The 23,777-nt window shown below is 42.0% G+C and overlaps 1 protein-coding gene across 3 annotated transcripts; it reads right to left on the bottom strand.

Moving 5' to 3' along the window:
- Positions 1-1,407: 1,407 nt before the first annotated feature.
- RAB17 (RAB17, member RAS oncogene family) lies at positions 1,408-22,854 on the bottom strand. 3 transcript variants are annotated; one of them, XM_089477862.1, is made up of 9 exons: positions 22,731-22,854; positions 21,081-21,126; positions 12,534-12,711; positions 8,959-9,110; positions 7,090-7,215; positions 5,809-5,902; positions 5,647-5,685; positions 3,057-3,202; positions 1,408-1,727 (listed from the first exon to the last, which is right to left on the bottom strand). In XM_089477862.1, exons 3-8 carry the CDS (start codon positions 12,706-12,708, stop codon positions 3,081-3,083), a joined length of 708 nt encoding a protein of 235 aa, XP_089333988.1. In that variant the 5' UTR covers positions 12,709-12,711; positions 21,081-21,126; positions 22,731-22,854; the 3' UTR covers positions 1,408-1,727; positions 3,057-3,080. The 3 variants fall into 3 exon arrangements, with proteins under 3 accessions (XP_089333988.1, XP_089333990.1, XP_089333989.1); XM_089477863.1 differs by lacking the exon at positions 1,408-1,727 and adding an exon at positions 2,866-2,948; XM_089477864.1 differs by lacking the exon at positions 5,647-5,685.
- Between the last annotated feature and the right edge of the window lie 923 nt (positions 22,855-23,777).

The raw sequence follows: 23,777 nt of genomic DNA on the forward strand, positions 1-23,777 counted from the left end.
TCAGGGAATTCACCAAGGAGAAAAACAGTTTCCATTCCAAAATCCAAATCATAATCAATATGTATATCTTGATTTCAGTAAGGCCTTTGACAAAGTTCCCCATGACATTCTTGCAAACAAGCTTGTAAAATGTGGACCAGACAAGGCAACTGTTACATGGATTTGTAATTGGTTGACTGATCGAAGCCAAAGGGTGCTCAACAATGGCGCTCTCTAGATGGGCCCTATGGGGCGCCATCGTCACATGCGAGGGGCAGTGCTTTCAGATGCCCCTCGCCCCTCGCACATGATGAGGGCATCAAAATGGCGGTGCCCTGTAAATATGGGCACTGCCATTTTGACGTGATGGACGCCTAGCGTCTGCATGTCTCAGCGCCCTTGTGACGCCGCAAGGGTGCCACTGGCGCCTTGCATCATCACAACCACGGCGGAAAAAGAAGCCACTTTTTATGGCTTCTTTTTGCTGCGCAAGGGAGCCGCGCAGTTTGTCCGCTGCAGCTCCCTTGCGCAGCAAACTAAGGCAGCAGGAGACCGCCCTTTTGGGCAGTCTGTATCCTGGCAATGGCTCCTTTTCATCCTGGAGAGAAGTGACCAGTGGGGTCCCACCAGGGTCTGTCCTGGGGCCAGTGCTATTCAACATCTTTATCAATGACTTGGCTGACAGAATTGGGGGCATACTTATCAATGTCGCCCTCCTTTGGACACGCTCCAGTTTCTCAATGTCCTTTCTGAATTGTGGCGCCCAGAACTGGACACAATATTCTAGGTGGGGCCTGACCAAAGCAGAATACAGTGGCACTATTACTTCTCTTGATCTAGACACTATATTTCTATTGATGCAGCCTAAAATTGCATTGGCCTATTTAGCTGCCGCATCACACTGTTGACTCATGTTCAACTTGTGGTCTACTTGGACTCCGAGATTCCTTTCACACGTAGTTTCATTCAGCCAGGTGTCCCCCATCCTATATTTGTGCATTTTATTTTTCCGCCCTAAGTGCAATACCTTACATTTCTCCGTGTTGAATTTCATTTTGTTAGCTGTGGCCCAGCTTTCTAGTCTATTCAGGTCATTTTGAATCTTGATCCTGTCCTCTGGGGTATTAGCTATTCCTCCTAATTTGGTGTCATCTGCAAATTTGATAAGTATGCTCCCAATTCTGTCATCCAGGTCATTGATATTTGAAGGGATGTCATATTGAGGGGGGAACAAGCTTGTTTTCTGCTGCTCCAGAGAATAGGACCCGGAACAACGGATGCAAGCTCCAGGAAGAGATTCCAGCTCAACATTAGGAGGAACTTCCTGACAGTAAGGGCTGTTTGAAAGTGGAACACACTCCTTCCTCGGAGTGTAGTGGAGTCTCCTTCCCTGGAGGTCTTTAAACAGAGGTTGGATGGCCATCTGTCACAGGGGATGCTTTGATTGAGAGTTCCTTCATGGCAGGGGGTTGGACTGGATGGCCCTTGTGGTCTCTTCCAACTCTATGATTCTATGATTCAATTTTCTTAAATAAGGGTCTCACCTCAGACCCCTTTAAAATGATGGGAACCAAGTTTTCTGTGGGAGGCACAAACTATTTCTGAGATTCCATTAGGCAAGCAGGCAATGGTCAAACATACACATGGTTGCCTTCAGTTCTCAAAGAAGTCTGTTTATGGGCTCGGGGTCATCAGTCTGAAGATACCCATGTTAGCTCAAACGTGCCACAACGTTCTCCGTCACTTATCTAGTTTAAGAAAAGAAGTCCAAGTTGAAACAGATATGAGCTACATTACCCGCAACAGTACATTCAAAATGTTCTCAGGTCACTAGAGGCTTTTTCTTATCCAGCCTGTAGAAATATTTTACCAGTCATTATGCACATATTTTTTTCTTTCCTTTTTTTAAAAGGGACATCTTTAGCCCTTGGGAAATTCACTATATAAGAGACAACATGGGCAGGCAAAAAAATTCTACTCATTCACATGTGCAAATAATTTGCTCGTACCTTTCAGTGTTTTTAACCAATGAATGAAATTCAAACAATGATTGTCATTCCCTTTAATCTGAGAAAAGCAATTCCTGGGTGGGACCCTCCTAGAGGCACTAGGGGAGTACAGAGAATGTGGACTTGCACCAGGTGACACCTAAGGGGGGTGGCACCACTACTCCCCAATCATCTCCCTTTGGCAGAAATTGGCTGTGACATTTGCCTGTGTCCCCTTAAAACACTGCAGAGATGGGATGAGTGGTGTGAGGTTCAGTGGGTGAGAAAGGAGAGGCCTCAGGTTTGTTTTAAAAAAGGGTTTTTTTGTTAAAAAAAATTATTCTTTTAAAATTTTCTTTAAAAACATCACCTTTTACCAAATTTTCAATTCTACCACTGAGATTGGTACATAATACATAACACTTAAGGGAATCACTAGGAGCTGTCCCCAGGTCTCAGGTTTTGGCCTGGAAACCTCAACATGATGCTGAGCTGGCAATGCTAGAAAAAAATAGAGGGACAGATCTGGTTCCTCAGAGGCCAGGTCTACCACTTTCATGTGATCTTGTGCCCAGTTCTTGTCACTCTTCCAGTTCTTCCAGACATTGGAGCCCTCTGATGACTTTTTAAAAGGTTAACTCTACTACTTCAGATGTGCCATGTAAGAATCAACCTGGACCAGATTGCTCTCAACTGGTGATATACGACAATCTGAGCATTCTTAGGAAACAACATAATCTTTTTTTTATTGTATTCTTATGACAATCTATAATGCATCTAGATGTAAAAGAACTAGCTGATAACCAGTAATATGTAAGTGCTAACTCCTATTAGCACTGCTAAATATGCTCCATCTATCGTTACAAAGAAAAAAGAAAAATGGTACAGACCTGGATCCTATTGGCAGTCCCAATTAGAGAGAACTCACTGAATTTGACAATTTGACAACAATTTGATTCAAAGGACCTCCTATAGCTGGGACTAATCAAAAGAATTTAGACCATAGTGTACACCTACCAATGTGGAAGCCCTGGATTTTTTAAAATAATTTTATCTATTTTTCATTACAGTGGCTCCAACAGAACTTACCATTTCATATTAGAATGCTTGGCTTTATTTCTGGCAGCATTTAATTTTGTTTAATGTTGTTTCTCGTAAATCAATGTTTGCTTTCGAACGGTGTGTTGTTTGAGAGGGTTTCTCTTTATGTTGCTCTTGTTTTAACAGTTCATGAGCTTTGTAAAGGAGAGGAAAATGGTAATCTTTCAGTGTGTATTTTTTTTTAAAATCAACCTGTTTTATCTGACATTCAGAGTTCTAATTTAAAGTGCAAACTACCTCTTGCCTAGAATTATAGTTGGCCATGGGCCGTTGTCATCCATACTACATAACCACTTTCTAACTCTGAATGTTTCCAGGGTTCAGAAAGTTTATTTATTGATTACTTTATATCTGCTATTTCTGCCAAAAATGGCACTCAAGAAGTTTAACCATACAACTAATATTAAAATGCCAAAAATCCAATCAAAACAAAAACTGAATTAAAAGCAAAATTATAACACTTTAATTAAAAATAATAATAATAGCACCCAACCTATTAAATCCTTCCCAAAGCAGCCCAGCTTAAGCAACAAGCCTTTACTGAAAAATATTATGGGTAGGTCTACATTGGCCAGCCCTGGAGTATTATGGCCCTGAAGCTACCCCAACTTCCCATTTCCTTCATGTTCTAGAGTGATGTGGGGTGGCTGCTTACACACATGTCCTGCTGTGCCACTTGATGGTGCAGCCACTGCCAAAGGCAATCCCTCTGAGGCTATAAATAAGGCACCCAGTGTTGATCACATGGCTGGGCACTTCATTGCGACCTCAGGGGAGTGATTCCCACCATTTTCTACTGGTGGTAAATGGCACAGTGAGAAAATGTGTAAACAGCCACCTGGCGTCACTCCAGAGTGTTCCAGATTTTCTGGAACAATCTGGAGCAAAGGGTGAATCTTTCAAATTTGCTGTAAAGCAAGGATTTCCCAAATCCACTGCCAGACTGCCCTTTCCATATGCGGACAGTCCTGCAGTCAAATTGAGCCTTAGGTCCTGTGTTGTCTGGACAGGGTGATGCACAGGCAGGGGGAATCTACCTCAAGTGACTTGTGTTGGCATGCCCTATGGCTGGAAAACCTGGTAGAGAATTACCATAGTGGTGGGGTCTTCTTCTCTAGATGGCTTCAAAAGGAGCCTGGACAACTACCTGCTGGGGATGCTCTCACTGAAGATCCTGTACTATGGGATCTCTTCCAGCTCTGTGTTTCTGTTACTATACCCATAAACTGACTTATGATTACATTGCACAATGCTTGTATTCTACGGGGCCATTGTGCAAATGGAGCCAACAGCATGTTCATTGCACCAAGGGTCCCATTATGCAATGGTGCAATGGGTACCAGAACAGGACACTACACAGGACAACCCAATACACATTTTTGTGATAGATTAGAAGGATTGTGTGTCCTATTGAGGATACAGCTAAGACATTGTAAAGTTACAAATCATAGCCCCTTATGCATGATCATAACCAGCATCTTTCAAATAATCATATGGGATCATACCAAACACTTTTAGTTGTTCCTGAATACAGCCATATAGCCAATTAAGTTGTCACACATTTGTGGTAACCAGTCCCCATCAACAGTCTGGCCATAGTATTCTGAATCAGTTGCATTTTACAAATGCTTTTCAGATACAAAGCTACACAGAGAGCATTATAGTAATCTAAAGAAGATGAAGGCACATGTTACAGACCCAACATCTCCAATTACACACAGCCATTTACCTTTGCTGAATACAGGAGCAGAGACACACTGTGGACCTGAGCCTTCAGGGGGAGTGTAACCCCATCTACCAAACATTGGCTCCCTGTTCTATAATCTGACCTTCCCCTGTCAAGGAGCACTTTTCTTTTGGCCAGGCTCAGTGTCAGTTTGTTTGCCCTCATCTAGTTTGTTACTACTATCAGACTCGAGTTTGAATTGTAACAGCTTTAATAGGAAGATTATAAAGAAAAACAAGTGAATTGAATTATATTCACAAATTCCAATCTATTAGCAGAGGTATGAACAAGGACAATGCATTCATTTCATATTACATATAATTATACAAGACTCCTTGATGCTATACATATAAAAAAATGGCCAGGGAATACCAGGAAATGTAGGTTGTGTTTCAGAAGAAAGCAATGGCAAACCACCTCCGAATAGTTCTGGCCTTTAAAACCCTATGAAATCCACAGAAGATAATCACACTCAGACAGGATAGGGACAGGATCACTCTCCTGTCCTTATCCCATTCATGGAGGGAGGGAGGATTGCATGAAAGCCTTTCATTTCATAGTGCTGATCCTGTCATTATCATGTTATTGGAATGGCATTGCATTAATGCAAATTTCCATTCATGCAAAATGCTGGAGCAATGCTACTTCAATGACAGGACAATGACAGGATCAGCATGACATCATGTGAAAAGCTTTCACATGATCACTGTCACTCATGCTTTCCGGATGGGACAATTCCATGATAAGCACAACATTGTAGGAAAGTCCTTCCTGCAATCATTCAGGAAGGACAGGATAAGGATGGGACAATGACATCCTGTCCCCCATGTGATAATCTCCCGTGTCTCTCACCTTCAGAGGATGGCAATGGTAAATCCAGTTTGAAGAAACCTGTCAAGAAAATCCTGTATGTAATAGGAGCACCATAAATTGAAAATGACTTGATGGTAATGCCAATACACCAACAGAATTTATGGCCTCAATTGTAATTTTAACTGTGTGGGTTAAACTTACCTAGGGATGTGAAGAGTTCTGTCACCTGGTGATTGGTTTTTGCTGATGTTTCCATGTGCAACATATTTTTTGTTTTTGCAAAGTCCTTTGCCTCCTGAAGACAGTGCAACAAAGTAAGTATCAAATATTTTAGAGGTTTATAGGAAGCCTACAATGCAATTAGATTCTGATTGGCAAAGAAACCTACGATCATTCAACTGTACAAAACAGAACTGGGTGAGACACAAAGGATGCATCTGCACTGCAGAAATAATCCAGTTTGACACCACTTTAACTGCCATGGTTCAATGCTATGGAATTCCAGAGATTGTAGTTTGGTAGGGCACCAAAACTCTCTGGCAGAGATGGCTGAATGTCTCACAAAACTACAACTCCCAGAATTCCATAGCATTGAGCCATGGCAATTAACGTGGTGTCAAACTGGTTTATTTCTGCAGTGAGGATGCAACCAAAGTCTCTGGAATTCAGACTCACAATAATGTCAAATGCATCTCAGTAGCCACATATTGCAAGATGTTTTGTGCTGGTTTGTACACAGGAAAACTATGGCAAGAGGGAATTCCTGCAGTATGGTCTGTTTGACTTGTGCAGGCCACAGGTTGTGAAGACCAAGTATAAGTTCCATATTACAAAACTTTTTTCCCCTTTGGATTTGCACTCCAAATCTTCTGCTTTTAGTATGTCAAACAATACTGTATTAATAAAATAGTTACCAGTTTGGCACACACATTCTCCCTTGTTCAGGTGTCCCTGGCAAGGCATCTGATTAAAAATTACAATGGTTCCTTATTGGAGTGTGATTTATTATGTCCACATTAGATGAAGAGAGTGCTTTAAAAAATTGTCATTATTTTCTCAAGATATTTTGGTAATTAACTATACAAGCTAATCAATAATCCCCAGTACTTACCACATCCTTCCAATCTTCTAAATGGTGTGTGGAATCTTAATAGAAAGGTCTGTGAGAAAGGGTTTCTTTGTCCACCAACCCATTCTGTTCCCCTTATTCTATTTCCTTTATTTTTTATTTTTTTAATCTATTTATTTATGTATTTATAATTAATGAAATTTAAACTCTTTGAACTAGTTGCTTTTTATTTCATACAGGTCAAAATATGTACGCAAACAAGATGCAGGACTATAACCAACGGTCGGAGAAACGGGATTTTAAAACTGTACATTTAAAGGCACAATGATTTTTAAAGTAACATTTTCCATGGCCAAAACAGATACATCTTTGTAGAAATCAGGCATGAGCTTTCAGGCAAGACCACTCCCTACCTGTAGCGTGACCTCTCGTTCTGCTGAAAGATCTACCTTATTGCCAGCCAAAACTATAATGATTTCATCATGAAGGAATTCCTTCTCCAATTCCCTTAGCCATACTTTGGCTTTCTCCAAACTTTCCTGAAAAGGCAAATTACATATAAATTATTAGTATACTTGATCAATCACATGCCTAGAATTTTTGAAGTTTTTTTTTCTTTTCTTAAGAGTAGAATAAGCTGTTTACATTAAAAAAAAAATCAGAGTACAGTATTTTAACTTCCATGCCTAGACAAACAGAACAAACTTCCAGCCATTCCAGTGAGTCCCTGTTTTTCAACAAACCCTTGTAAAAGGGATTTAAGGTGTAAGAAATCTGACAATCCAGTATGTTTCCTATTAACTAATTGTATTACTTATTGAAGAACAACTTAAGAGAATACATATTTTTCCTCACATCCTCATAAGGAAAAAGGGCTGCAGAGACTATTGCATGCCAGTGCGTACCTTGATGTTGAATATATACAAAATCATAATTAATATCTAGTAGAGAATGTGACTGGAAGTCAAGATGACCTGGCAGGAGTTTTTGGAACCCAAAAGTTTATAAGGCACCACTGTTGGGGTTCCTTTACCTAGGCATACTCAGAGAGAAGAAAAGGACAAGCGCCATGGGTAATGCACGATATGGCACGTTTCCAGCTTATTTTGCATTTACTACAGGAAAGGAACAAGGGAGAGCAGTTGTCAATGTAGAAAAAACACACTTCTTTAACTCTTTGATGTTTCCCTGTCATCTCCCTTGCCAATCCCTAAATCAAAGGAGTTGTTTCAGATTGTATCACTTTCTTAACACCTCAGTGCTAAAACTCTATAGTCCACCCTCCTTATTGGTGGAGTTGCCATCCCTGGATTTAACCATCCATGGACAGCAAGGCCCCATTTTAGCTAATGGCAGTGCATGCACATGACTGCGCCACCATTAATTTTAATGGAATTTGCGCATGCAAAGATTTCGGTATCTGCGGCGGGGGTGGTGGTGGTCCGGAATGGATCCCCCATGAATTCAGAGGTCCGACTGTATTAGTTTTTCCAGACTAGTTCATCTATCCCAGGATAACATCGAAGGTGTTTCCAAACTCATTATGAGTCCACAAACCCATGCTTTGAGGGAAGATTTCTGATTTTAAAAGCATCTCTGATGAGAGATGTCTTTATTCCTTCTTTTTGTGGTGTTCCTTCAGTTGCTGCTGAGTAACTAGCATTTTGTAAGTTCATTTCTTTTGAGGGGGTTTCTTTCAGCTGGTTCAAGCTCCCACCTTTGTGGGTAACAAGACTTAAGGAAAGTGCAATATTTAGGAAGGGACCCTAGCTATCACTGAAAGCAGCCAATCTCCCACAGTGCTGCTGTGACTATAGCACTGTCTTGCAGAAATTCATAATTTCAGAGTACAATAACCTTCATTTTAAAACAAGATGGTCTTTGCAGAGTTGGAAAAGTTATTTTTTTTTTAATATTTGCTTTAGTGGGTGAGGGATTCTGGGATTTGTAATCCAAAAAAGCAACTTTTTTCAGACTCTGGGCCTTTGCAACACTAAGTTTTTATTCCCTTGCTTCATTTTTGTTTGAATTCATGCATTATTTTGCATGACAACATCAATTCAGACTGACCTGGTTTAATCCAGCTTTGGAAGGCTTTGGAAGATCCAGAGCATACAAGTGTATATCAGAACCACCTTTCACATAAAATTAGAAAATACATCAAAACATAAAACTAGTTCCATTTAAAATCATACACAGGTATACTTTATACAGTAAAGCAAGACTTTTAAAAAGAAAGAAAATTATGTGAAAGTATAAACAGAACATTTGTGTCTTCTTACCTTCTTAGTGATATCATAAACCAGAACAGCAGCATTAGCACCTCTGTAATAGAGATGACAAACACTATGGTACTTTTCTTGTCCTGCTGTGTCCCAGATCTCCAATTTAATGGTAGCATTGTCTAAATTTAGGATATGAGTGAAGAAGGAACCTAAAAGCAAGAGATTACAAACTGTAGGCACCATAGAGACAAGATTTTTGTTTTCATCTATTCAGTGTTTCATGCTGAAACAGCCTCACAGTCAGATCCAGTTTAGAAATATCTTGTGCCAAGGATAGGGAGATACACTGGCATAGCAGAGTAGCTAGGAAACTAGGCTATGTATCAGTAATTCCCTGGTTCTCATCTTACCTTTCCCATTAGTCCCACAAGGGGCCCATTTGCATGCTGGTCTCTCTCAGCCTCAGCGCTGCATCTGTAATTCATACTGACACTTGCTGGGGTAGCTGTGATGATTACAACATTATAATGCATATTTCCAACACTTGGTAGCACTGTATAATATTAGTAGTTTGAGTGCTGAACTACAACTCTGGAGACCAGGGTTCAATTCCCAGCTCAGCCATAAAACCCACTTGGACAACTCACATGCTCTCAGCCTAGGAGAAGGCATTGGCAAACCTTTTTTGAACAAATTTTGCCAAGAAAATTCCATGGTAAGGTAGCCATGAGATGGAAATGACTTGGAGGAACACAACAACAACCACAACACAATATTAGAATCATAGAATCATAGAGTTGGAAGAGACTGCAAGGGCCATCCAGTCCAACCCCTTGCCATGCAGGAAATCTAAATCAAAGCATCCCCAACAGATGGCAATCCAGCCTCTGTTTAAAGACCTCTAAGGAAGGAGACTCCACTACACTCTGAGGGAGTTTGTTTCACTGTCGAACAGCCCTTACTCTCAGGAAGTTCCTCCTAATGTTAAGGTGGAATCTCTTTTCCTGGAGCTTGCATCCATTGCTCCAGGTCCTAGTCTCTGGAGCAGCAGAAAATAAGCTTGCTCCCTCCTCAATATGACATCCTTTCAAGTATTTAAACAGGGCTATCATATCACCTCTTAACCTTCTCTTCTCCAGGCTAAACATCCCCAGCTCCCTAAATCGTTCCTCATAAGACATGGTTTCCAGGCCCTTCACCATTTCAGTCGCCCTCCTTTGGACACGCTCCAGTTTCTCAACATCCTTTTTAAATTGTGGTGCCCAGAACTGGACAAAATATTCCAGGTTGGGCCCGACCAGAGCAGAATAGAGTGGCACTACTTCTATTGATGCATCCTAAAATCGCATTGGCCTTGTTAGCTGCCGCATTGCACTGTTGACTCATGTTCAATTTGTGGTCTACTTGGACTCCCAGATCCCTTTCACATGTAGACGATTTTTACACGGCATCATTATATCATTCCTTTAACGTCCCAAAGTGTAGTAAAATCATTCCAAAAGATTTTCACATGAGGCTGTTAGTGTTCTTAAAACGTTGATATATCAGAATTCAGCAATTCAACTGTTTTGAAATCGTTTTGTAATCATTTATTGCTGAATTCTGATATATCATCATTTTAAGAACACTAACAGCCTCATGTGAAAATCTTTTAGACTCGTCTATCTGTTATGACGATTCCACTACACTTTGGGACATTAAAGGAATGATATAGCGATGCCGTGTGAAAATCTTCGTAGTCTCATTCAGCCAGGTGTCCCCCATCCTATATCTGTGCATTTCATTTTTCTGCCCTAAGTGCAGTACCTTACATTTCTCCGTGTTGAAATTTATTTTGTTAGCTTTGGCCAAGCTTTCTAATCATTTTGAATTTTGATCCTGTCCTCTGGGGGTATTAGCTACTCCTCTTAGTTTGGTGTCATCTGAAAATTTGATAAGTATGCCCCCAATTCTGTCATGCAAGTCATTGATAAATTAGGACTAGGTGTTGTAATTTTAAAAAAGAACATCTCCAAATTATGCTAATGTGACTCCATTTCTTGAAAATTGCTCCAGGGAGGAGACAGGAAATTACTGGTGAATTATTCCAATAAGTGCTCTGTAAAAACTGTTGAAAATATTGTTGTTATATTCCTTCAACTCCAACTTATGGAGATCCTGTCAAGGGGTTTTCCCAGCAAAATTTCTTCAGAAAATGTTTGATATTGCCTTCCTCTACTACTGAGAGTATGACTAGCCCAAAGCCACTCAGTTGGTTTTCATGGTTTGTCTCTTGGGACCTTTCCACACGGGGCACAGAAGTAGGGTCAGTTCGCATTGGTCGAAGCGTATTCGCGTTATATTGCATTGGTGTTCCATACCTGTGAGCTCAGAATACGTACTGAACAGTGCGATATAACGTGAATATGCTTTGGCCAATGCGTATTCACGGCTGGGTTCCGAACTGAAGGCAGCCGGCTCCTCCGTTTTGTGAGTGCGCAAAATTAGTGGATCGGCAGGATCCGTATTGATGGTCAGTGCGAAACCTCTGCTGCTTTGGCTGGTGTGTACATCCAATCCGCTGGTTCTCCTGAAGACCACCGGGTTACAAATTTCCCATGATGCTGCGCTGGAATTTCCCCCTTCTCCTTCCGTTGGCCCTTTCCTCTTTCAGGACAACCGCCGGGGCGCGATTTTTCCACTGAACGAGATAAAGCAGAAACCTTTTGTGTCGGGGGGGGGGATGTATATGTATATGTGTGTATATATGTATATGTATGTATATATATATACACACACACACACACACACACACACAGATGTGTGTGTAAGCATATACATGCAGCATTACACTTTCGGCTGCTCCACAGTTTGTGTGTGTGTGTGTGTGTGTGTGTGTGTGTGTGTAGGCATTTAAACTTACTGGGCCTAAAGAATCTCTTGAGTCTCTACATTCTGTGTGCTCAAGGTACAGCAAGTTGACATTGAACTTGCCAACTTTGGCCTTATTAATAATTCTGCCCATGGCCTCTAGTCTTGCTATTCATCACTGCAAGCTATATAATAAAGTCTTCCTTTTTAAAACACTCTTCTTGGTTTCCTTTGCTGCCTGTGCATGTCTTGCAATCTCGAACGCTTACACGGTTTTCCTTTCATTCACTGAAGCCTGACTAAAGGAGATGCCTGCCACTTTCGATTCTCATCCACTTTTATTATTCTGAACCATTTACTGCTAACTATTGAGCGGGGCGCATGCCCGTATACCACTCACCATTTTTCCTACACAAGCATTTCAGAGCCTTCTTTGAGGACCTTATGGCATTCTTTGACTACCCAGCTGCTGCATGTCAACAGCCAGGGTAGGGGCAGATGCAGATTGGTCCTGGCTCACTCCCAGCCCTCCACTGACCATGCTTAAGGTGGGCACTGTCTTGGTTATATCACTGGGTGTCACTCTGTTGCTGCAGTTGTAACAATGGAGATAGTGCCTATTCCCCAGGCGGGATTTGTGCACGGTTGTCATGGAGATCATTAGCTAGAAACAGAAACAGTGGAAGCTGTGGGTGCCAAGCAAAATGATTCTGGGTCATTTTATAACATGCACATTTATGCCAAAGAGAGCTCTTTTAATGCAATCTTACTAATTCACTTACAGCCCACTGTAGGCAGAGAGTCCCGGAAGTCTTTCTTCACATAACGGTAGGCCAAGCTTGACTTTCCTACAGAGGAACTACCCAGAAGAACTATTTTAAAAATGTAAGAGTCTTTGGAGTGGTGCGCGTCCAGGCAGGAAGTGGCCTCCATATTCAGCACTCTTCTCTGAGCCATATTCTGGAAAGAAACAGAAATTGGGGTTGGCCGGGGGAGAGAAAGAGATATGATTTGATAACACTTGGGTCCGAACAGACAGGCCAAAATAAAGCTGCTTCAGGTCACTTTGGAGGTACGCTGTTTAAATGACACACACATCTTAAGAGGCCAGAAACTGTACCTTAGGACTGGAGTGTGGCTTTGACACAGCTTCTGGCCTCTTAGGACACATGCATCATTTAAATAGCATACCTCCAAAGTGCCCCAAAGCAGCTTTATTTTGGCCTGTCTGTATGGGCTCACTTGTCATGTTAGGATGGTAGCATTGGAAGTGGCCCTGAAACAAGGAGAAAGAAGCTACGAGAGAGAGAGAGAGAGAGAGAGAGAGCGCAAGGGTTCCACCAAACGTAGGTAAGCAGAAAAAGAAACAAATCCTTAAAGTCATCAGACTCTGTCACTTTGTACTTTATCATAACTACTTCACTTTGGGAAATATTATGTACCTCCAAATCAGTGGTATTACCCTGGGTACACACATGGCACCACGGTATGCAAATATCTTAATGACTGACCTGGAGCAACACTTCCTCAGCTTGTGCCCCCCAAAACTTCTCCTCTACCCATGGTTTCTTGATAACGTCTCTGTAATTTGGCCACATGGAAAGCAATCACTTGAGAAGTTCCACCAGGCTTTCAACAACTCCCACCTACCATTAACCTGAGTTGATTGCTCCAGATATGGCCACATTTGATGTACCAACCTTAGTTGGTAAAAGGTGCTCCTGGCCACCATGTCAGTATATTTTTGTCCCAGCGTGAAAATGTCTCAGGTGCATGCAAAGGGTTAAAGAGGAAATGCTGAGTCAGAGGAAGCTGATGCAACTTGAGCATGGAGATGAGTCATAGCAGTTCCAAACTGCACTGTCACTGTGGTTACATGAGAGGAAGCTGGTGAAACACTACCAGGGGGTTGGATCAGAATCTTAGCTGTGTTTGTGTATATAAGGATGAATGCTCCAGTACACAATGTGGTGGTGTGGATATCGGTTGATGGCGGAGTATTATGCTAGTTTGTGTAAATACTGCTGTATCGTGATTTAAATATTTACTGCAACTAAGATTAAAAGCCTCTTCGGAAGAACCTCAGCAGTTGTGAACTACTTCCAGGCTTGGCAGTGGTGTTTGTCTTCCTGGCTGGCAGTCTTCTGTGTGTAGACACAGTTGTACCCCAGCACTAACACACCAATCCCATCTGCACCTCCCAACACCTCTCAGGCTATGAACTTCAAGGACAGTGCAACAACCACACTCAACACAAGTTTCAGGGCAATCCACAACGGCCAACATCCAGATGCATAGTATCTATTTTGTATGGTTGTATGTTCTAATTATCAAATGCTCTCATTAATGTTAGGAAGAAGCCTTTCCTTTCTGTGATCTTTAATCCATTAACTAGTAATGACTAAGAATGAAGCTGGAACTTTCTGCATATACTGCATATACTCTACTAGGCTTTAGCTCCAGAGAATTTAGTCAGATGTGTTTTTGATAGTTCTTGCTTAATAAAATATGAATCATAAGACAAGCTGATTTTCAGAAATTTGATGTAAAGAAATTGAGATTTAAAAAAAAACTGAATGGGAGAGAAAGCAAAACTGACTCACGCAGGCAACAGGCTCTTAAAGGTCTGGATTAGAATTTCTGCATATTCACCCATGTTTATACTCTTGAGTTTGGAATGTCTTCTCATTCTTCTGATAGGCTTATGAAATGTAAAAGGAATGAGGCACGTAGGCACAATACAGTTCTCCATACAGGGAGTTTTTACAATGCAGATTTAAAACATTTCTTTTTATTTGTTTTTCTATGAATTTAATAAAATTTGCAAAGTTTGTTTATCACTTCAGTTGGTGGAGTTTGAGGGTGTTTTTTTTTAAAATGAAAATTGGAGAAAGTTAAATTGACAAGCTCAGTCATCTCTAACCACAGATCAGAGGTGGATTTATTTGTATCAAGATGGTCCTCCTTAGATCAATAAAAGCACAAGTCACCAAGACTTGTTTGCTCATTTGATTATCTTAATCTTCTGGTTGCCTAGGCTATGGTGCCTTTAATTTTTGTTATTTTGATTATCATATATCTTTGTATTGCCTTCCTATATACTGTAGAGCCACATACACACTCAAATTTTGTAAATAAATATATACAGAAATATCTTCTAGTGTCAGATTTGCTTTTTTTTCACAGCTACCACATACTGAGCTGATGTTCTCATTCAGTTAACTATTACAACCCCAAGTACTTTTGGATTAGTCATCGCTAGTGATGCCTCCCTGGGTTGTGAGTAATAGTAGGATTTGTGTTCTACAAACTTCTCATTTTGTTGACACACCTTGAAGCATGTGAAGCATTTGGAGTGTTTGGAGCTCTTTGCATTTTGTTTGGTTTTCACCATCCTAAATAATAATAATAATAATAATAATAATAATAATAATTTATTTATATACCGCTCTTCTGGAGCGATCAAAGCGGTTCACAGAATCTTTAAAAATTATACATCATAAAAAGCACATCATAAAATATCTATCAGTAAAACTAATAAAACCAGACAGCATATAAAACAAACATGGAATCTATCAATCGCAGTTAGCCTTTTCTATCAGAGGAGACATTCTCTATAAAGAGTCCAATGGAAATGCTAATTGGAAGAGGTGGGTCTTTAGAGCCTTTTTAAAAGCATCCAATGTAGAGGTCATACGAAGCTCTTCTGGAAGTTTATTCCAGTACATTGGTGCAGTCGATGTAAATGCTCTCTGGTGAGTTGCTGCCAGTCTCACCTTAGGATGTACTAGTAGATTTTTCCCTGATGTTCTGAGAGTGCGGGGTGGACTATATGGGGAGAGGCGTTCCTTCAAGTAACTCGGGCCCAAGCCATATAGGGCTTTATAGGTAATAACCAACACTTTGTATTGAGCCCAGAAGCTGATAGGCAGCCAGTGTAGAGATCTTAGTACCGTTGTTACGTGTGGTCTGACCTGGAAGTTCCAGCGACCAATCTGGCTGCAGCATTTTGAACTAACTGTAGCTTCCGAACCTGGTACAAAGGTAGCCCCATGTAGAGTGCATTACAGAAATCCAAGCGAGAGGTTACCAGTGCATGTACTATAGTTTCAAGGTCCTTTCGGTCCAGACAGGGACGCAGTTGGCGTATCAGCCGAAGCTGGTACCAAGCACTCCCGGCCATCACATCCACTTGCGATGATAACTGCAGAGATGAATCCAGGAGTACTTTGTCCTTCAGGGGAAGTGTGATCCCATCCAGGACTGGATGGCAAATTTCCCTGCCTGGACTTGGGGTACCTATCACGAGTACCTCTGTTTTCACTGGATTCAGCTTGAGTTTGTTTTTCCTCATCCAGCCCATTATTGACTCCAGACAGGCATCCAAAGGAGAGACACCATCCTTAGTCACTGTATCAGTCAGAGACATGGAGAGATAGATCTGGGTGTCATCAGCGTACTGATAACACCGCGCTCCATGTTTCTGGATGATCTGACCCAGCGGCTTCATGTAAATGTTAAATAGCATGGGGGACAGAATGGCGCCTTGAGGGACGCCAGATGTCAGCTCTCTTTTACGAGAGCAGCTGTCCCCCAGCCTCACCATCTGGAATCTTCCTGAGAGATAGGGCCAGAGCCACTGGAGTGCAGTGCCACTGATACCTAACTCTCTCAGGCGTTCCAGAAGGATACCATGGTTGATGGTATCGAAGGCCGCTGAGATGTCCAAGAGCACCAACAGGGTCACACTTCCCCTGTCGATGCCCAGACGGAGATCATCGACTAAGGCGACCATGGCAGTCTCAACTCCGTATCCCGCTCTAAAGCCAGTTTGAAATGGGTCTAGAAAATCAGTTTCATCCAAGACGGCTTGGAGTTGAAAGGCGAATGTCCTCTCGATCACCTTGCCCAAGAATGGTAATAAAGAAACCGGTCTATAGTTACACATCTGCAGGGAGTCAAGGGAGGGTTTCTTTAGAAGTGGTTTCACTATTGCCTGTTTTAAGGCCAATGGAAATATCCCCCCCTGAAGAGATGAATCTGTTTTGGATTCCTTTTGCTTTGCTGTAACCCGCTTTGATCTACCCTGGAAAAGCGGGCTATAAATAAATAAATAAATAAATAAATAAATAAATAATTATATTATGCATTAATTATACGATGTAATGAAGTTTTTATAGCATCTCCTCCCTGAACAGTCAACCAGGAAGGGCAGGGATCGAGAGGGCACGTCGTCCTTTTCACACTCACAAGGAGCTTGTCCACATCCTCAGTATTTACAAACTCAAAACGATCCAGAATAACCTTGTTTCCAGAGTCACTGGATACCTCTACTATAGGTTCTGTTGAAGGACCAGCATCAAGATCCGCCCTTATCTGAGAGATTTTATCAGCGAAAAAGTCATTAAAAGCATCACAGCAGGCTATAGTTGGTTCTAATAAAGGGTTCAGGGTGGCCGGTAGTTGTGTTAATTCCCTGACCACCCTGAACAGTTCTGCTGGATGAGACTCTGCCGATGCAATCCATGCAGCACAGAACAAGTTCTGTGCTGCATCGATTGCCACTCCGTAGGAGCATAACATGTTCTCAAGGAGTGTCTTATCAGATAAGTGCTGATGTTTCCGCCTGTAGCGCTCTAGTCATTGCGCAGCCCGCTTCATCTGACGTAATTCTAGTGTGTACCGTGGTTTTCTATTCGGAGCGGGCTGGTAAGGACGTTCGGGAGCGATGCTGTCTATTACCCCGGTAAGGTTCTCATTCCAGTTATTAACCAGGGTCTCGACAGGATTGCCATCGTTCCCAAACATAATCCCCTCTAGGGCATCTTGGAACCTTTTGGGTTCCATCAACCTTCGAGGGTGGACCATTCTAATAGGCCCTCCACCCCCAAGAGGTTTTTGAGTTTGGGCATTCAGTCCAATCTTGACCAGGAAGTGATCCGTCCATGACAGGGGGGAGATATCATTTACTTCCACCCATGGATGTTCTTGGTCCGTACTGAAGACCACATCGAGTGTATTACCCGTGCAATGCGTTGGGCCCTGGACCAATTGGGACAGGCCCATGGCTGTCATAGAGTCTATGAACTGCCGAGCCGCACCTGTTAGATCTGATGAGCCGGCCTCGAAGGGGATGTTGAGGTCCCCCAGGACTAAGAGCTCCAGCTCTGAGACCAGCTGTGTCAGCTCGGCCAGGGAATCTGTTAGGCTACGGGGTGGACAGTAGACCAACAGAATCCCCAGACTGTCCTTGGCCTTTAGGGTCAGGTATATACATTCAATGTGTCTCAGTTTTGGAACCGGGTTCCTGGTCAAGGTGATATGACTTTTATGGACTACTGCCACGCCTCCCCCTCGCCCACTTTCCCTGACTTGCTCCGTCACTACATACCCAGCTGGGAGAGCTTTAGTCCAGGTCACACAACTGTCCTCCCCCAGCCAGGTCTCTGTGATACAAGCTAGGTCGGCGTTCTTCCCATCTAATAGGTCGTATATAATATAAATAATCTGATGTCATCAACTTGGCTACTTCTATACAGGCGAGAACTGCCTGTCTATTCCTACTCTGTACTTCCAGTCATTCAGCCTGTTATCCTATCATTCCATACGGCATCCTGGACCCTTATTTTAGGACTGCCTAGCTTACCCAGGATCACAGGCAGCTTGTGTACAGAGGAGGGGGTTCCCTCTGCTCAGTCTGAGCCTGTGGTCAGGATCCTTTAATGAAGATGTTCTGTAAAATGGTTTTATAACCATGGCTTGAAGTGGGGTTTGCAAACCTTCAGTTGTGCCAACCCCATTTTGGCATGATATCTGAATCTGACAAACCATAATTATAGTTATTGCTCCATCTCTGGAGGGCCCTGAATCATAAAAAATACTGAGCCTGATTCGGGGAGTGGGGGGTGGGGGGGGACAAAAATGCTTCACTAAGCAATTCTGTTCTCCAAACAAATGAACATTTGGGAACTTAGCTCATGATATATTTACTATTTATTATTTATTACATTTTTTTTAAAAAAATCTGACATTTTCTCTAAGGCATTTTTAGCCTCATAACAACCCTAAGAAATAGGTTAGGCTGAAAGTTGGTAACTAGCTTAAGTCCAGCCAATAAGCTTCAGGGCTAAATATGGATTTGTATCCATGGAGATTATCACACTGGCTGTTTTTTCCTGATCTGGGCATGGGCTGAGACTGTGTCTTATTGCGCAGATTGGAGGCATCCCATACCCGACCGGGACTTCTCCTGTACTTTGCAAAAAATGGGATTTTTCTATTCTTAGCAAAGTTATGGGAGAAGTTCTGATCAGATATGGGATGCCTCCGTTCTGGGCATGGAACTGTGTGATAACATATGGCGCTAGCCCAGTCTCAGCCCCTGCCCAGATCAGGAAAAAAACAGTGCGATAATCTCCCATACCTGCCTAGTCCTAGTCCAATATTGAGCTAGGCCAACCACAGTTTAATGGGTTGTGTGGTTCTTCTTCTTCATCAGAGTAAATCCCACACATAGTAGAGCATAAAAATAGTATTTATCATTGATATCAGAGTTCAGACTTTTCAAAGCTCTTCACATACATTATATTTTATTACAGTCCTAACAACCACAGCCATATCTATACTATTAAAAGAGTGTGCCTGTCTGCCAGTACCATAGCTCCAAAATAGTTAAATTTAGACAGCTGAAACATGGCACACATACCAACGGGAACCCAAGGGTGTGCATCTGGGAATTATTTTGTTTTAAAATAGATTAACTGAATTAAAAAAAATTTCTATAGCCTCCAGTATCACACTCAACTTTTGGCTGACCTTCAGTCAGTACAACACCAGGCTCATCAAGAAACTTTGGTAAAATTTACCAGCTAGGTGCAGGTGAAGCAGCAGAAGACTAGACTATTTATGTTAGATAGACTGACAGATATGCAGATATAGAAGTCCTGCTGCCTTACATGTGGCAGAAAGGAGAGGCTGAATGAGTGGTGCAAATGGAGGAGAGATCACCAGTGAAAACAAAAGAATGGAAAGTTCAGCTGCCATTTTATCTGGTCAACTGGATTCTACCTGAATTCTAAACATGCCACATGGCTTGTATTTACACCGTTAGTGGGCCTGGATCCACAAAAAGTATATTTGTATTTCTTCCCTAGGGAAGGCATTCCAGAATCCAGGGGGCAGTCACTGAGGCAGCATCCGCACTGCAGAAATAATCTAGGTTGACACCACTTTAACTGCCATGGCTCAATACTGTGGAATTATTTAGCCTTCTTTATGAGAGAGCTACAGTGCCCAGAACTCTGTAGCATTGAGCCATGGCAGTTAAAGTGGTGTCAAATTGGATTATTTATGTCACATGGATGCAACCATAGCGAATGGGTGTGGCCGTGATCTTGCTTCAAGGAAACAATCACAGGAATGGCACCATTATGCTTTACCACTATTGCACTGCAAATGTAGAGGGTTTTTTTTTTGTTTTTTTTTTATCTTTAAGAAAATCTGTATCACTTTAGCACAAAAGCAGACTCCTGTGCTGTGAAAGAGGAACTCTGATGGCAGCATGGGTAACAAGAGAAATACTGTGGGGATATTTGTAAAACAGGGAGAAAACGTAAGGGTTTGAAGACACCTATTTTGATCATCATAATTAACTTGATAACCACCGTAAAGGTATTGCTTTGGGGAGGGGGAAGCTTGATTGTATTTTGGCTTAGAATGAAGTCAGAAGATTATGAAAAAGAATGGGAACTGACCCCAGATGTGATTGGCAAAAAGTCATTAGGATTCTTAAAAGGTGTGTGGGGGGGGGGGGGGAATACTACACATTTGCCCTGTCTGGAAAAACCCTTAGCCTCTTTAGCCATAGTTCTGATTCATATTGCATTTTGGGGTCTTAAAGTTTTAAAAATGTAAAGTGATCCATTCACCTCTACACTGGAATACCCTTCAACTGTACCTTTAACCGTCCTAATTTTAAGCCTCTGTTCTCCCTTATTATTAACTTTTGCCATCTTGATCACATTCTGATATTGTTTGGTCACACATCCAGGTTTTCAAGTGTGAAATGTTGAACAGTATGGAGTAGTGATCCTTCCTGTGAGATTCTGGGAATTATAGTCCACAAAGGCAATGTTTCCAATATGTGTGATTAAAAATAGAACACCACTTCTGCATTAGCTAAGTAATCCTTATAATAATCCAGAGCCAAGCCAAAATAATTTTCTCCATTTTACAAATGGTATGAAGCTGAACCTAGATTCTGTTTGTTAATCTGTGCAGTAAGTAGGATTCCAAACTTTGTGGAATTCACATTCTTGGGCAAGTCATACCTGTTGGATATCTGCCTCTCCTGCAGCTGTTAAAGGTATGGGAATTCTGTAAGGAAGAAAACGTGGTAAACAACAGGAGGTATGGCCATGGGGGTACACAAAATGGGTTGGGATGTCAGCTGTGCACTTCTTATAACTATGTCTTGTTTACAAAGCTGCACAAGTGGAAGTTAACATTTGGGACTTGCGCTTGGATAATTTTCTGACCCACCAGATGATTTGTATAATGTGCAAAAAAAAATCTATAAATGTAACTGCTTGAATTTGGGGAAGGAGACTAAAGAGTAAAGAAGAGGGGGAAATATACTTGTGGTTCTGGCAAGGCTGAATGAGCATCATGAGACAAGGGGTTAGGGAGAAAAAGACCTGCAAAGAAAGAAAAGGAACTGAAGTGGAAGAACAGAGAGAGAAAGAGCCCAGGGGACAGACAGGCAGGGGGAGGTCTAATGTGTGGAGAGCTAAGTGATTCCTAAGTCAGGTGGACATATATCAGCTGGGGTACTGGGGTCCGGGTAGAATAGCAAGTTTAAAGCCAAGCACATTTGGATACTGTTGCTATTAAAATAAGGGGCTATACAGACCACTTCTGGCCAGATCGGGGCCATGGCAACCTCACGCCACACCCTTGGTCTGCCTCTGGGGGGGGCGCAAAAAGGAGCTGCAAAAAAACAGCTCCTTTTTGCACCCTCCAAAGGACGCCATAGTATCCATAGTGTCTGGAACAGCTATGGAGGTGGAGTCAGGGTGTCCAGCATCAGGACCCTGCACCCTGACTCTGCCCACAAGCCGGCCTTTTGGGCCGGTCTGTATAGGGCCTAAGTCAGCATTATTACCTCTTTGCAAATAGGAAGGTGAAAGAGTAATGGCTTCTTGCATAAAGACATGCAGGGAATTGATGGGAGAGGTGAAATCTTTTTATGGAAGAGGAACTTCCAGAGTAGTCTTTTGTAACCCAAGAATCCTACAGATGTTATCTTAGGAACATGTCGTCCTGTGTTACTTTCTTCCTAGTTAGCATGCTCAGGACTGCACCCTTTGGCCACAGTCTAGTGGTGAACCTCTGCTGGATCATGCTGCTTCTGCCAGAACTGGTGATGCCTTCTCCCTACAGCACACCACATACCCTGAAAACTGTTGGGAAACCCTCTTGAGCAATTTTTTGTGTCAATTTTTTTGCAGAACTCTACCAGTATTGAAAAAAATGAATGCTATTGGAACTTGTACATAGCCACTATGCTACACTGGATGCTTGTCCCTAATAGAGTGGTTGAATTATTTGTTAAATGGTGAGTCTAACACTTAAGAAAATTATATTAATTTCAATAGGTCTACTCTCCTTGGATGAGATTCAGCCCAATACTTCCACTAGTGGTAAGCCAACAATTTTAGAACAATTATTCATATCACAAAATCACAAAATAAAGCCCATGTTATTTCATACTTCTGCTGTTTTGGAAGGCAATGTTAAATGAGCACAAAGCAAAGCTGCTTTCCTCCAGCTGAACATTCACCCACCAAAGTAACCAAAGGTTCTTGGCAGAGGCTTTATAAGTTAAACATTAGCCAGTCCCACTATTCACATGGATCACTGTGCAGGAGTTTTTACTGTTTTTCTTCTACTATCACAGTACCCTTCTCATAAGATCTTACCTTTTGAAATGTTTCTGCTGTTCTCTCTTCTTCTGAAGAAATTGGTTGTAGCTTATTTATTAAGTAGTAGCCAAGACAGGGCAACTTGCAGCCACAGAGAAAATGCAGTGATTGTGAAGCTTGTGTCTCCTCTCCTCTAAAGGAACAGCCCTTTCGTAGCTTTTCAGACTGACTCAATCTTTTTATCAGGAGGCTGATCTGGAGTTTAAGGTCCACTTATTTCCCTCTTGAACAGTCACCTTTCTAATTGCACTGCAAAGCATGCAGAGTCATAAAACCTGGGTACTGAGGTTGAGATGAAATTGACAGGGGCAGTGGGTGTTTCTTTTCATAAGGCAGGGACAGCACCTGCACACCTCAGTGAGACTTAAGGAAAGCTTTCTGTTTCCTTCCATATGCCTAATTACTGCCCCCAAACCCACTTTTCTTTTTCAAGACACTCATTTGTAGACTATCTTCAGCTTTTGCTTTACTTGAAATTATGACATCCCTACTTGGCCTAAATACCTTGAAGGGGCCAGATCCTGTCTGATCTTGGAAGCTAAGCATGGCCAGGGCTTGTTAGTACAGTGGTACCCCGGGATACGAATTGATCGCGTTACGAAATTTCCGGGGTACGAAAAAGTTAGATTGGAAAAAACTGTTCCGGGTAACGAAAGATTTTTCGGGTTACGAAATTCATTTCGGCACGTTTCGGCGCGAAATTCAAATGCGAAGCGCGGCTAGCGGCTTTCCAGCGCTAACGGAAAGCCTTTTTGGGTTGCGAAATGTATCGGGTTACGAACGGCGCCGCGGAACGAATTAATTTCGTAACCCGAGGTAGCACTGTACTTGGATAGGAGACCTCTAAGGAATATCCGGTATGGCTGGCTATATTCATAAAAAAGCAATGGCAAAGCATGTCTGAATGTGTGTCTGTCTTCAAATTGCTTGTTGATTTATCCTCATGAATTTCATAGGATTTTCTTAGGGGAAGAATACTCAGAGTGGTTTTGCCAGTTCCTCCCACTGAAATCCTACAGCATCTGATATTCATAGTGATACATT

The sequence above is a fragment of the Sceloporus occidentalis genome, unplaced genomic scaffold (assembly GCF_023333645.1).
Source record: "Sceloporus occidentalis isolate IW3139 unplaced genomic scaffold, rSceOcc1.0.p SCAF_12, whole genome shotgun sequence".
Taxonomy (NCBI): domain Eukaryota; kingdom Metazoa; phylum Chordata; class Lepidosauria; order Squamata; family Phrynosomatidae; genus Sceloporus; species Sceloporus occidentalis.

Excerpts from the sequence above, each read along its gene's own strand:
- RAB17 (XM_089477862.1), bottom strand. The coding sequence starts at position 12,708 with ATGGCTCAGAGAAGAGTGCTGAATATGGAGGCCACTTCCTGCCTGGAC. Across the intron at positions 5,686-5,808 it reads AGAACTCTTCACATCCCTAG|GTTTCTTCAAACTGGATTTA; the intron begins GTAAGTTTAACC and ends TTTTCTTGACAG. Across the intron at positions 3,203-5,646 it reads ACCATTGCCATCCTCTGAAG|CTCATGAACTGTTAAAACAA; the intron begins GTGAGAGACACG and ends TCCTTTACAAAG.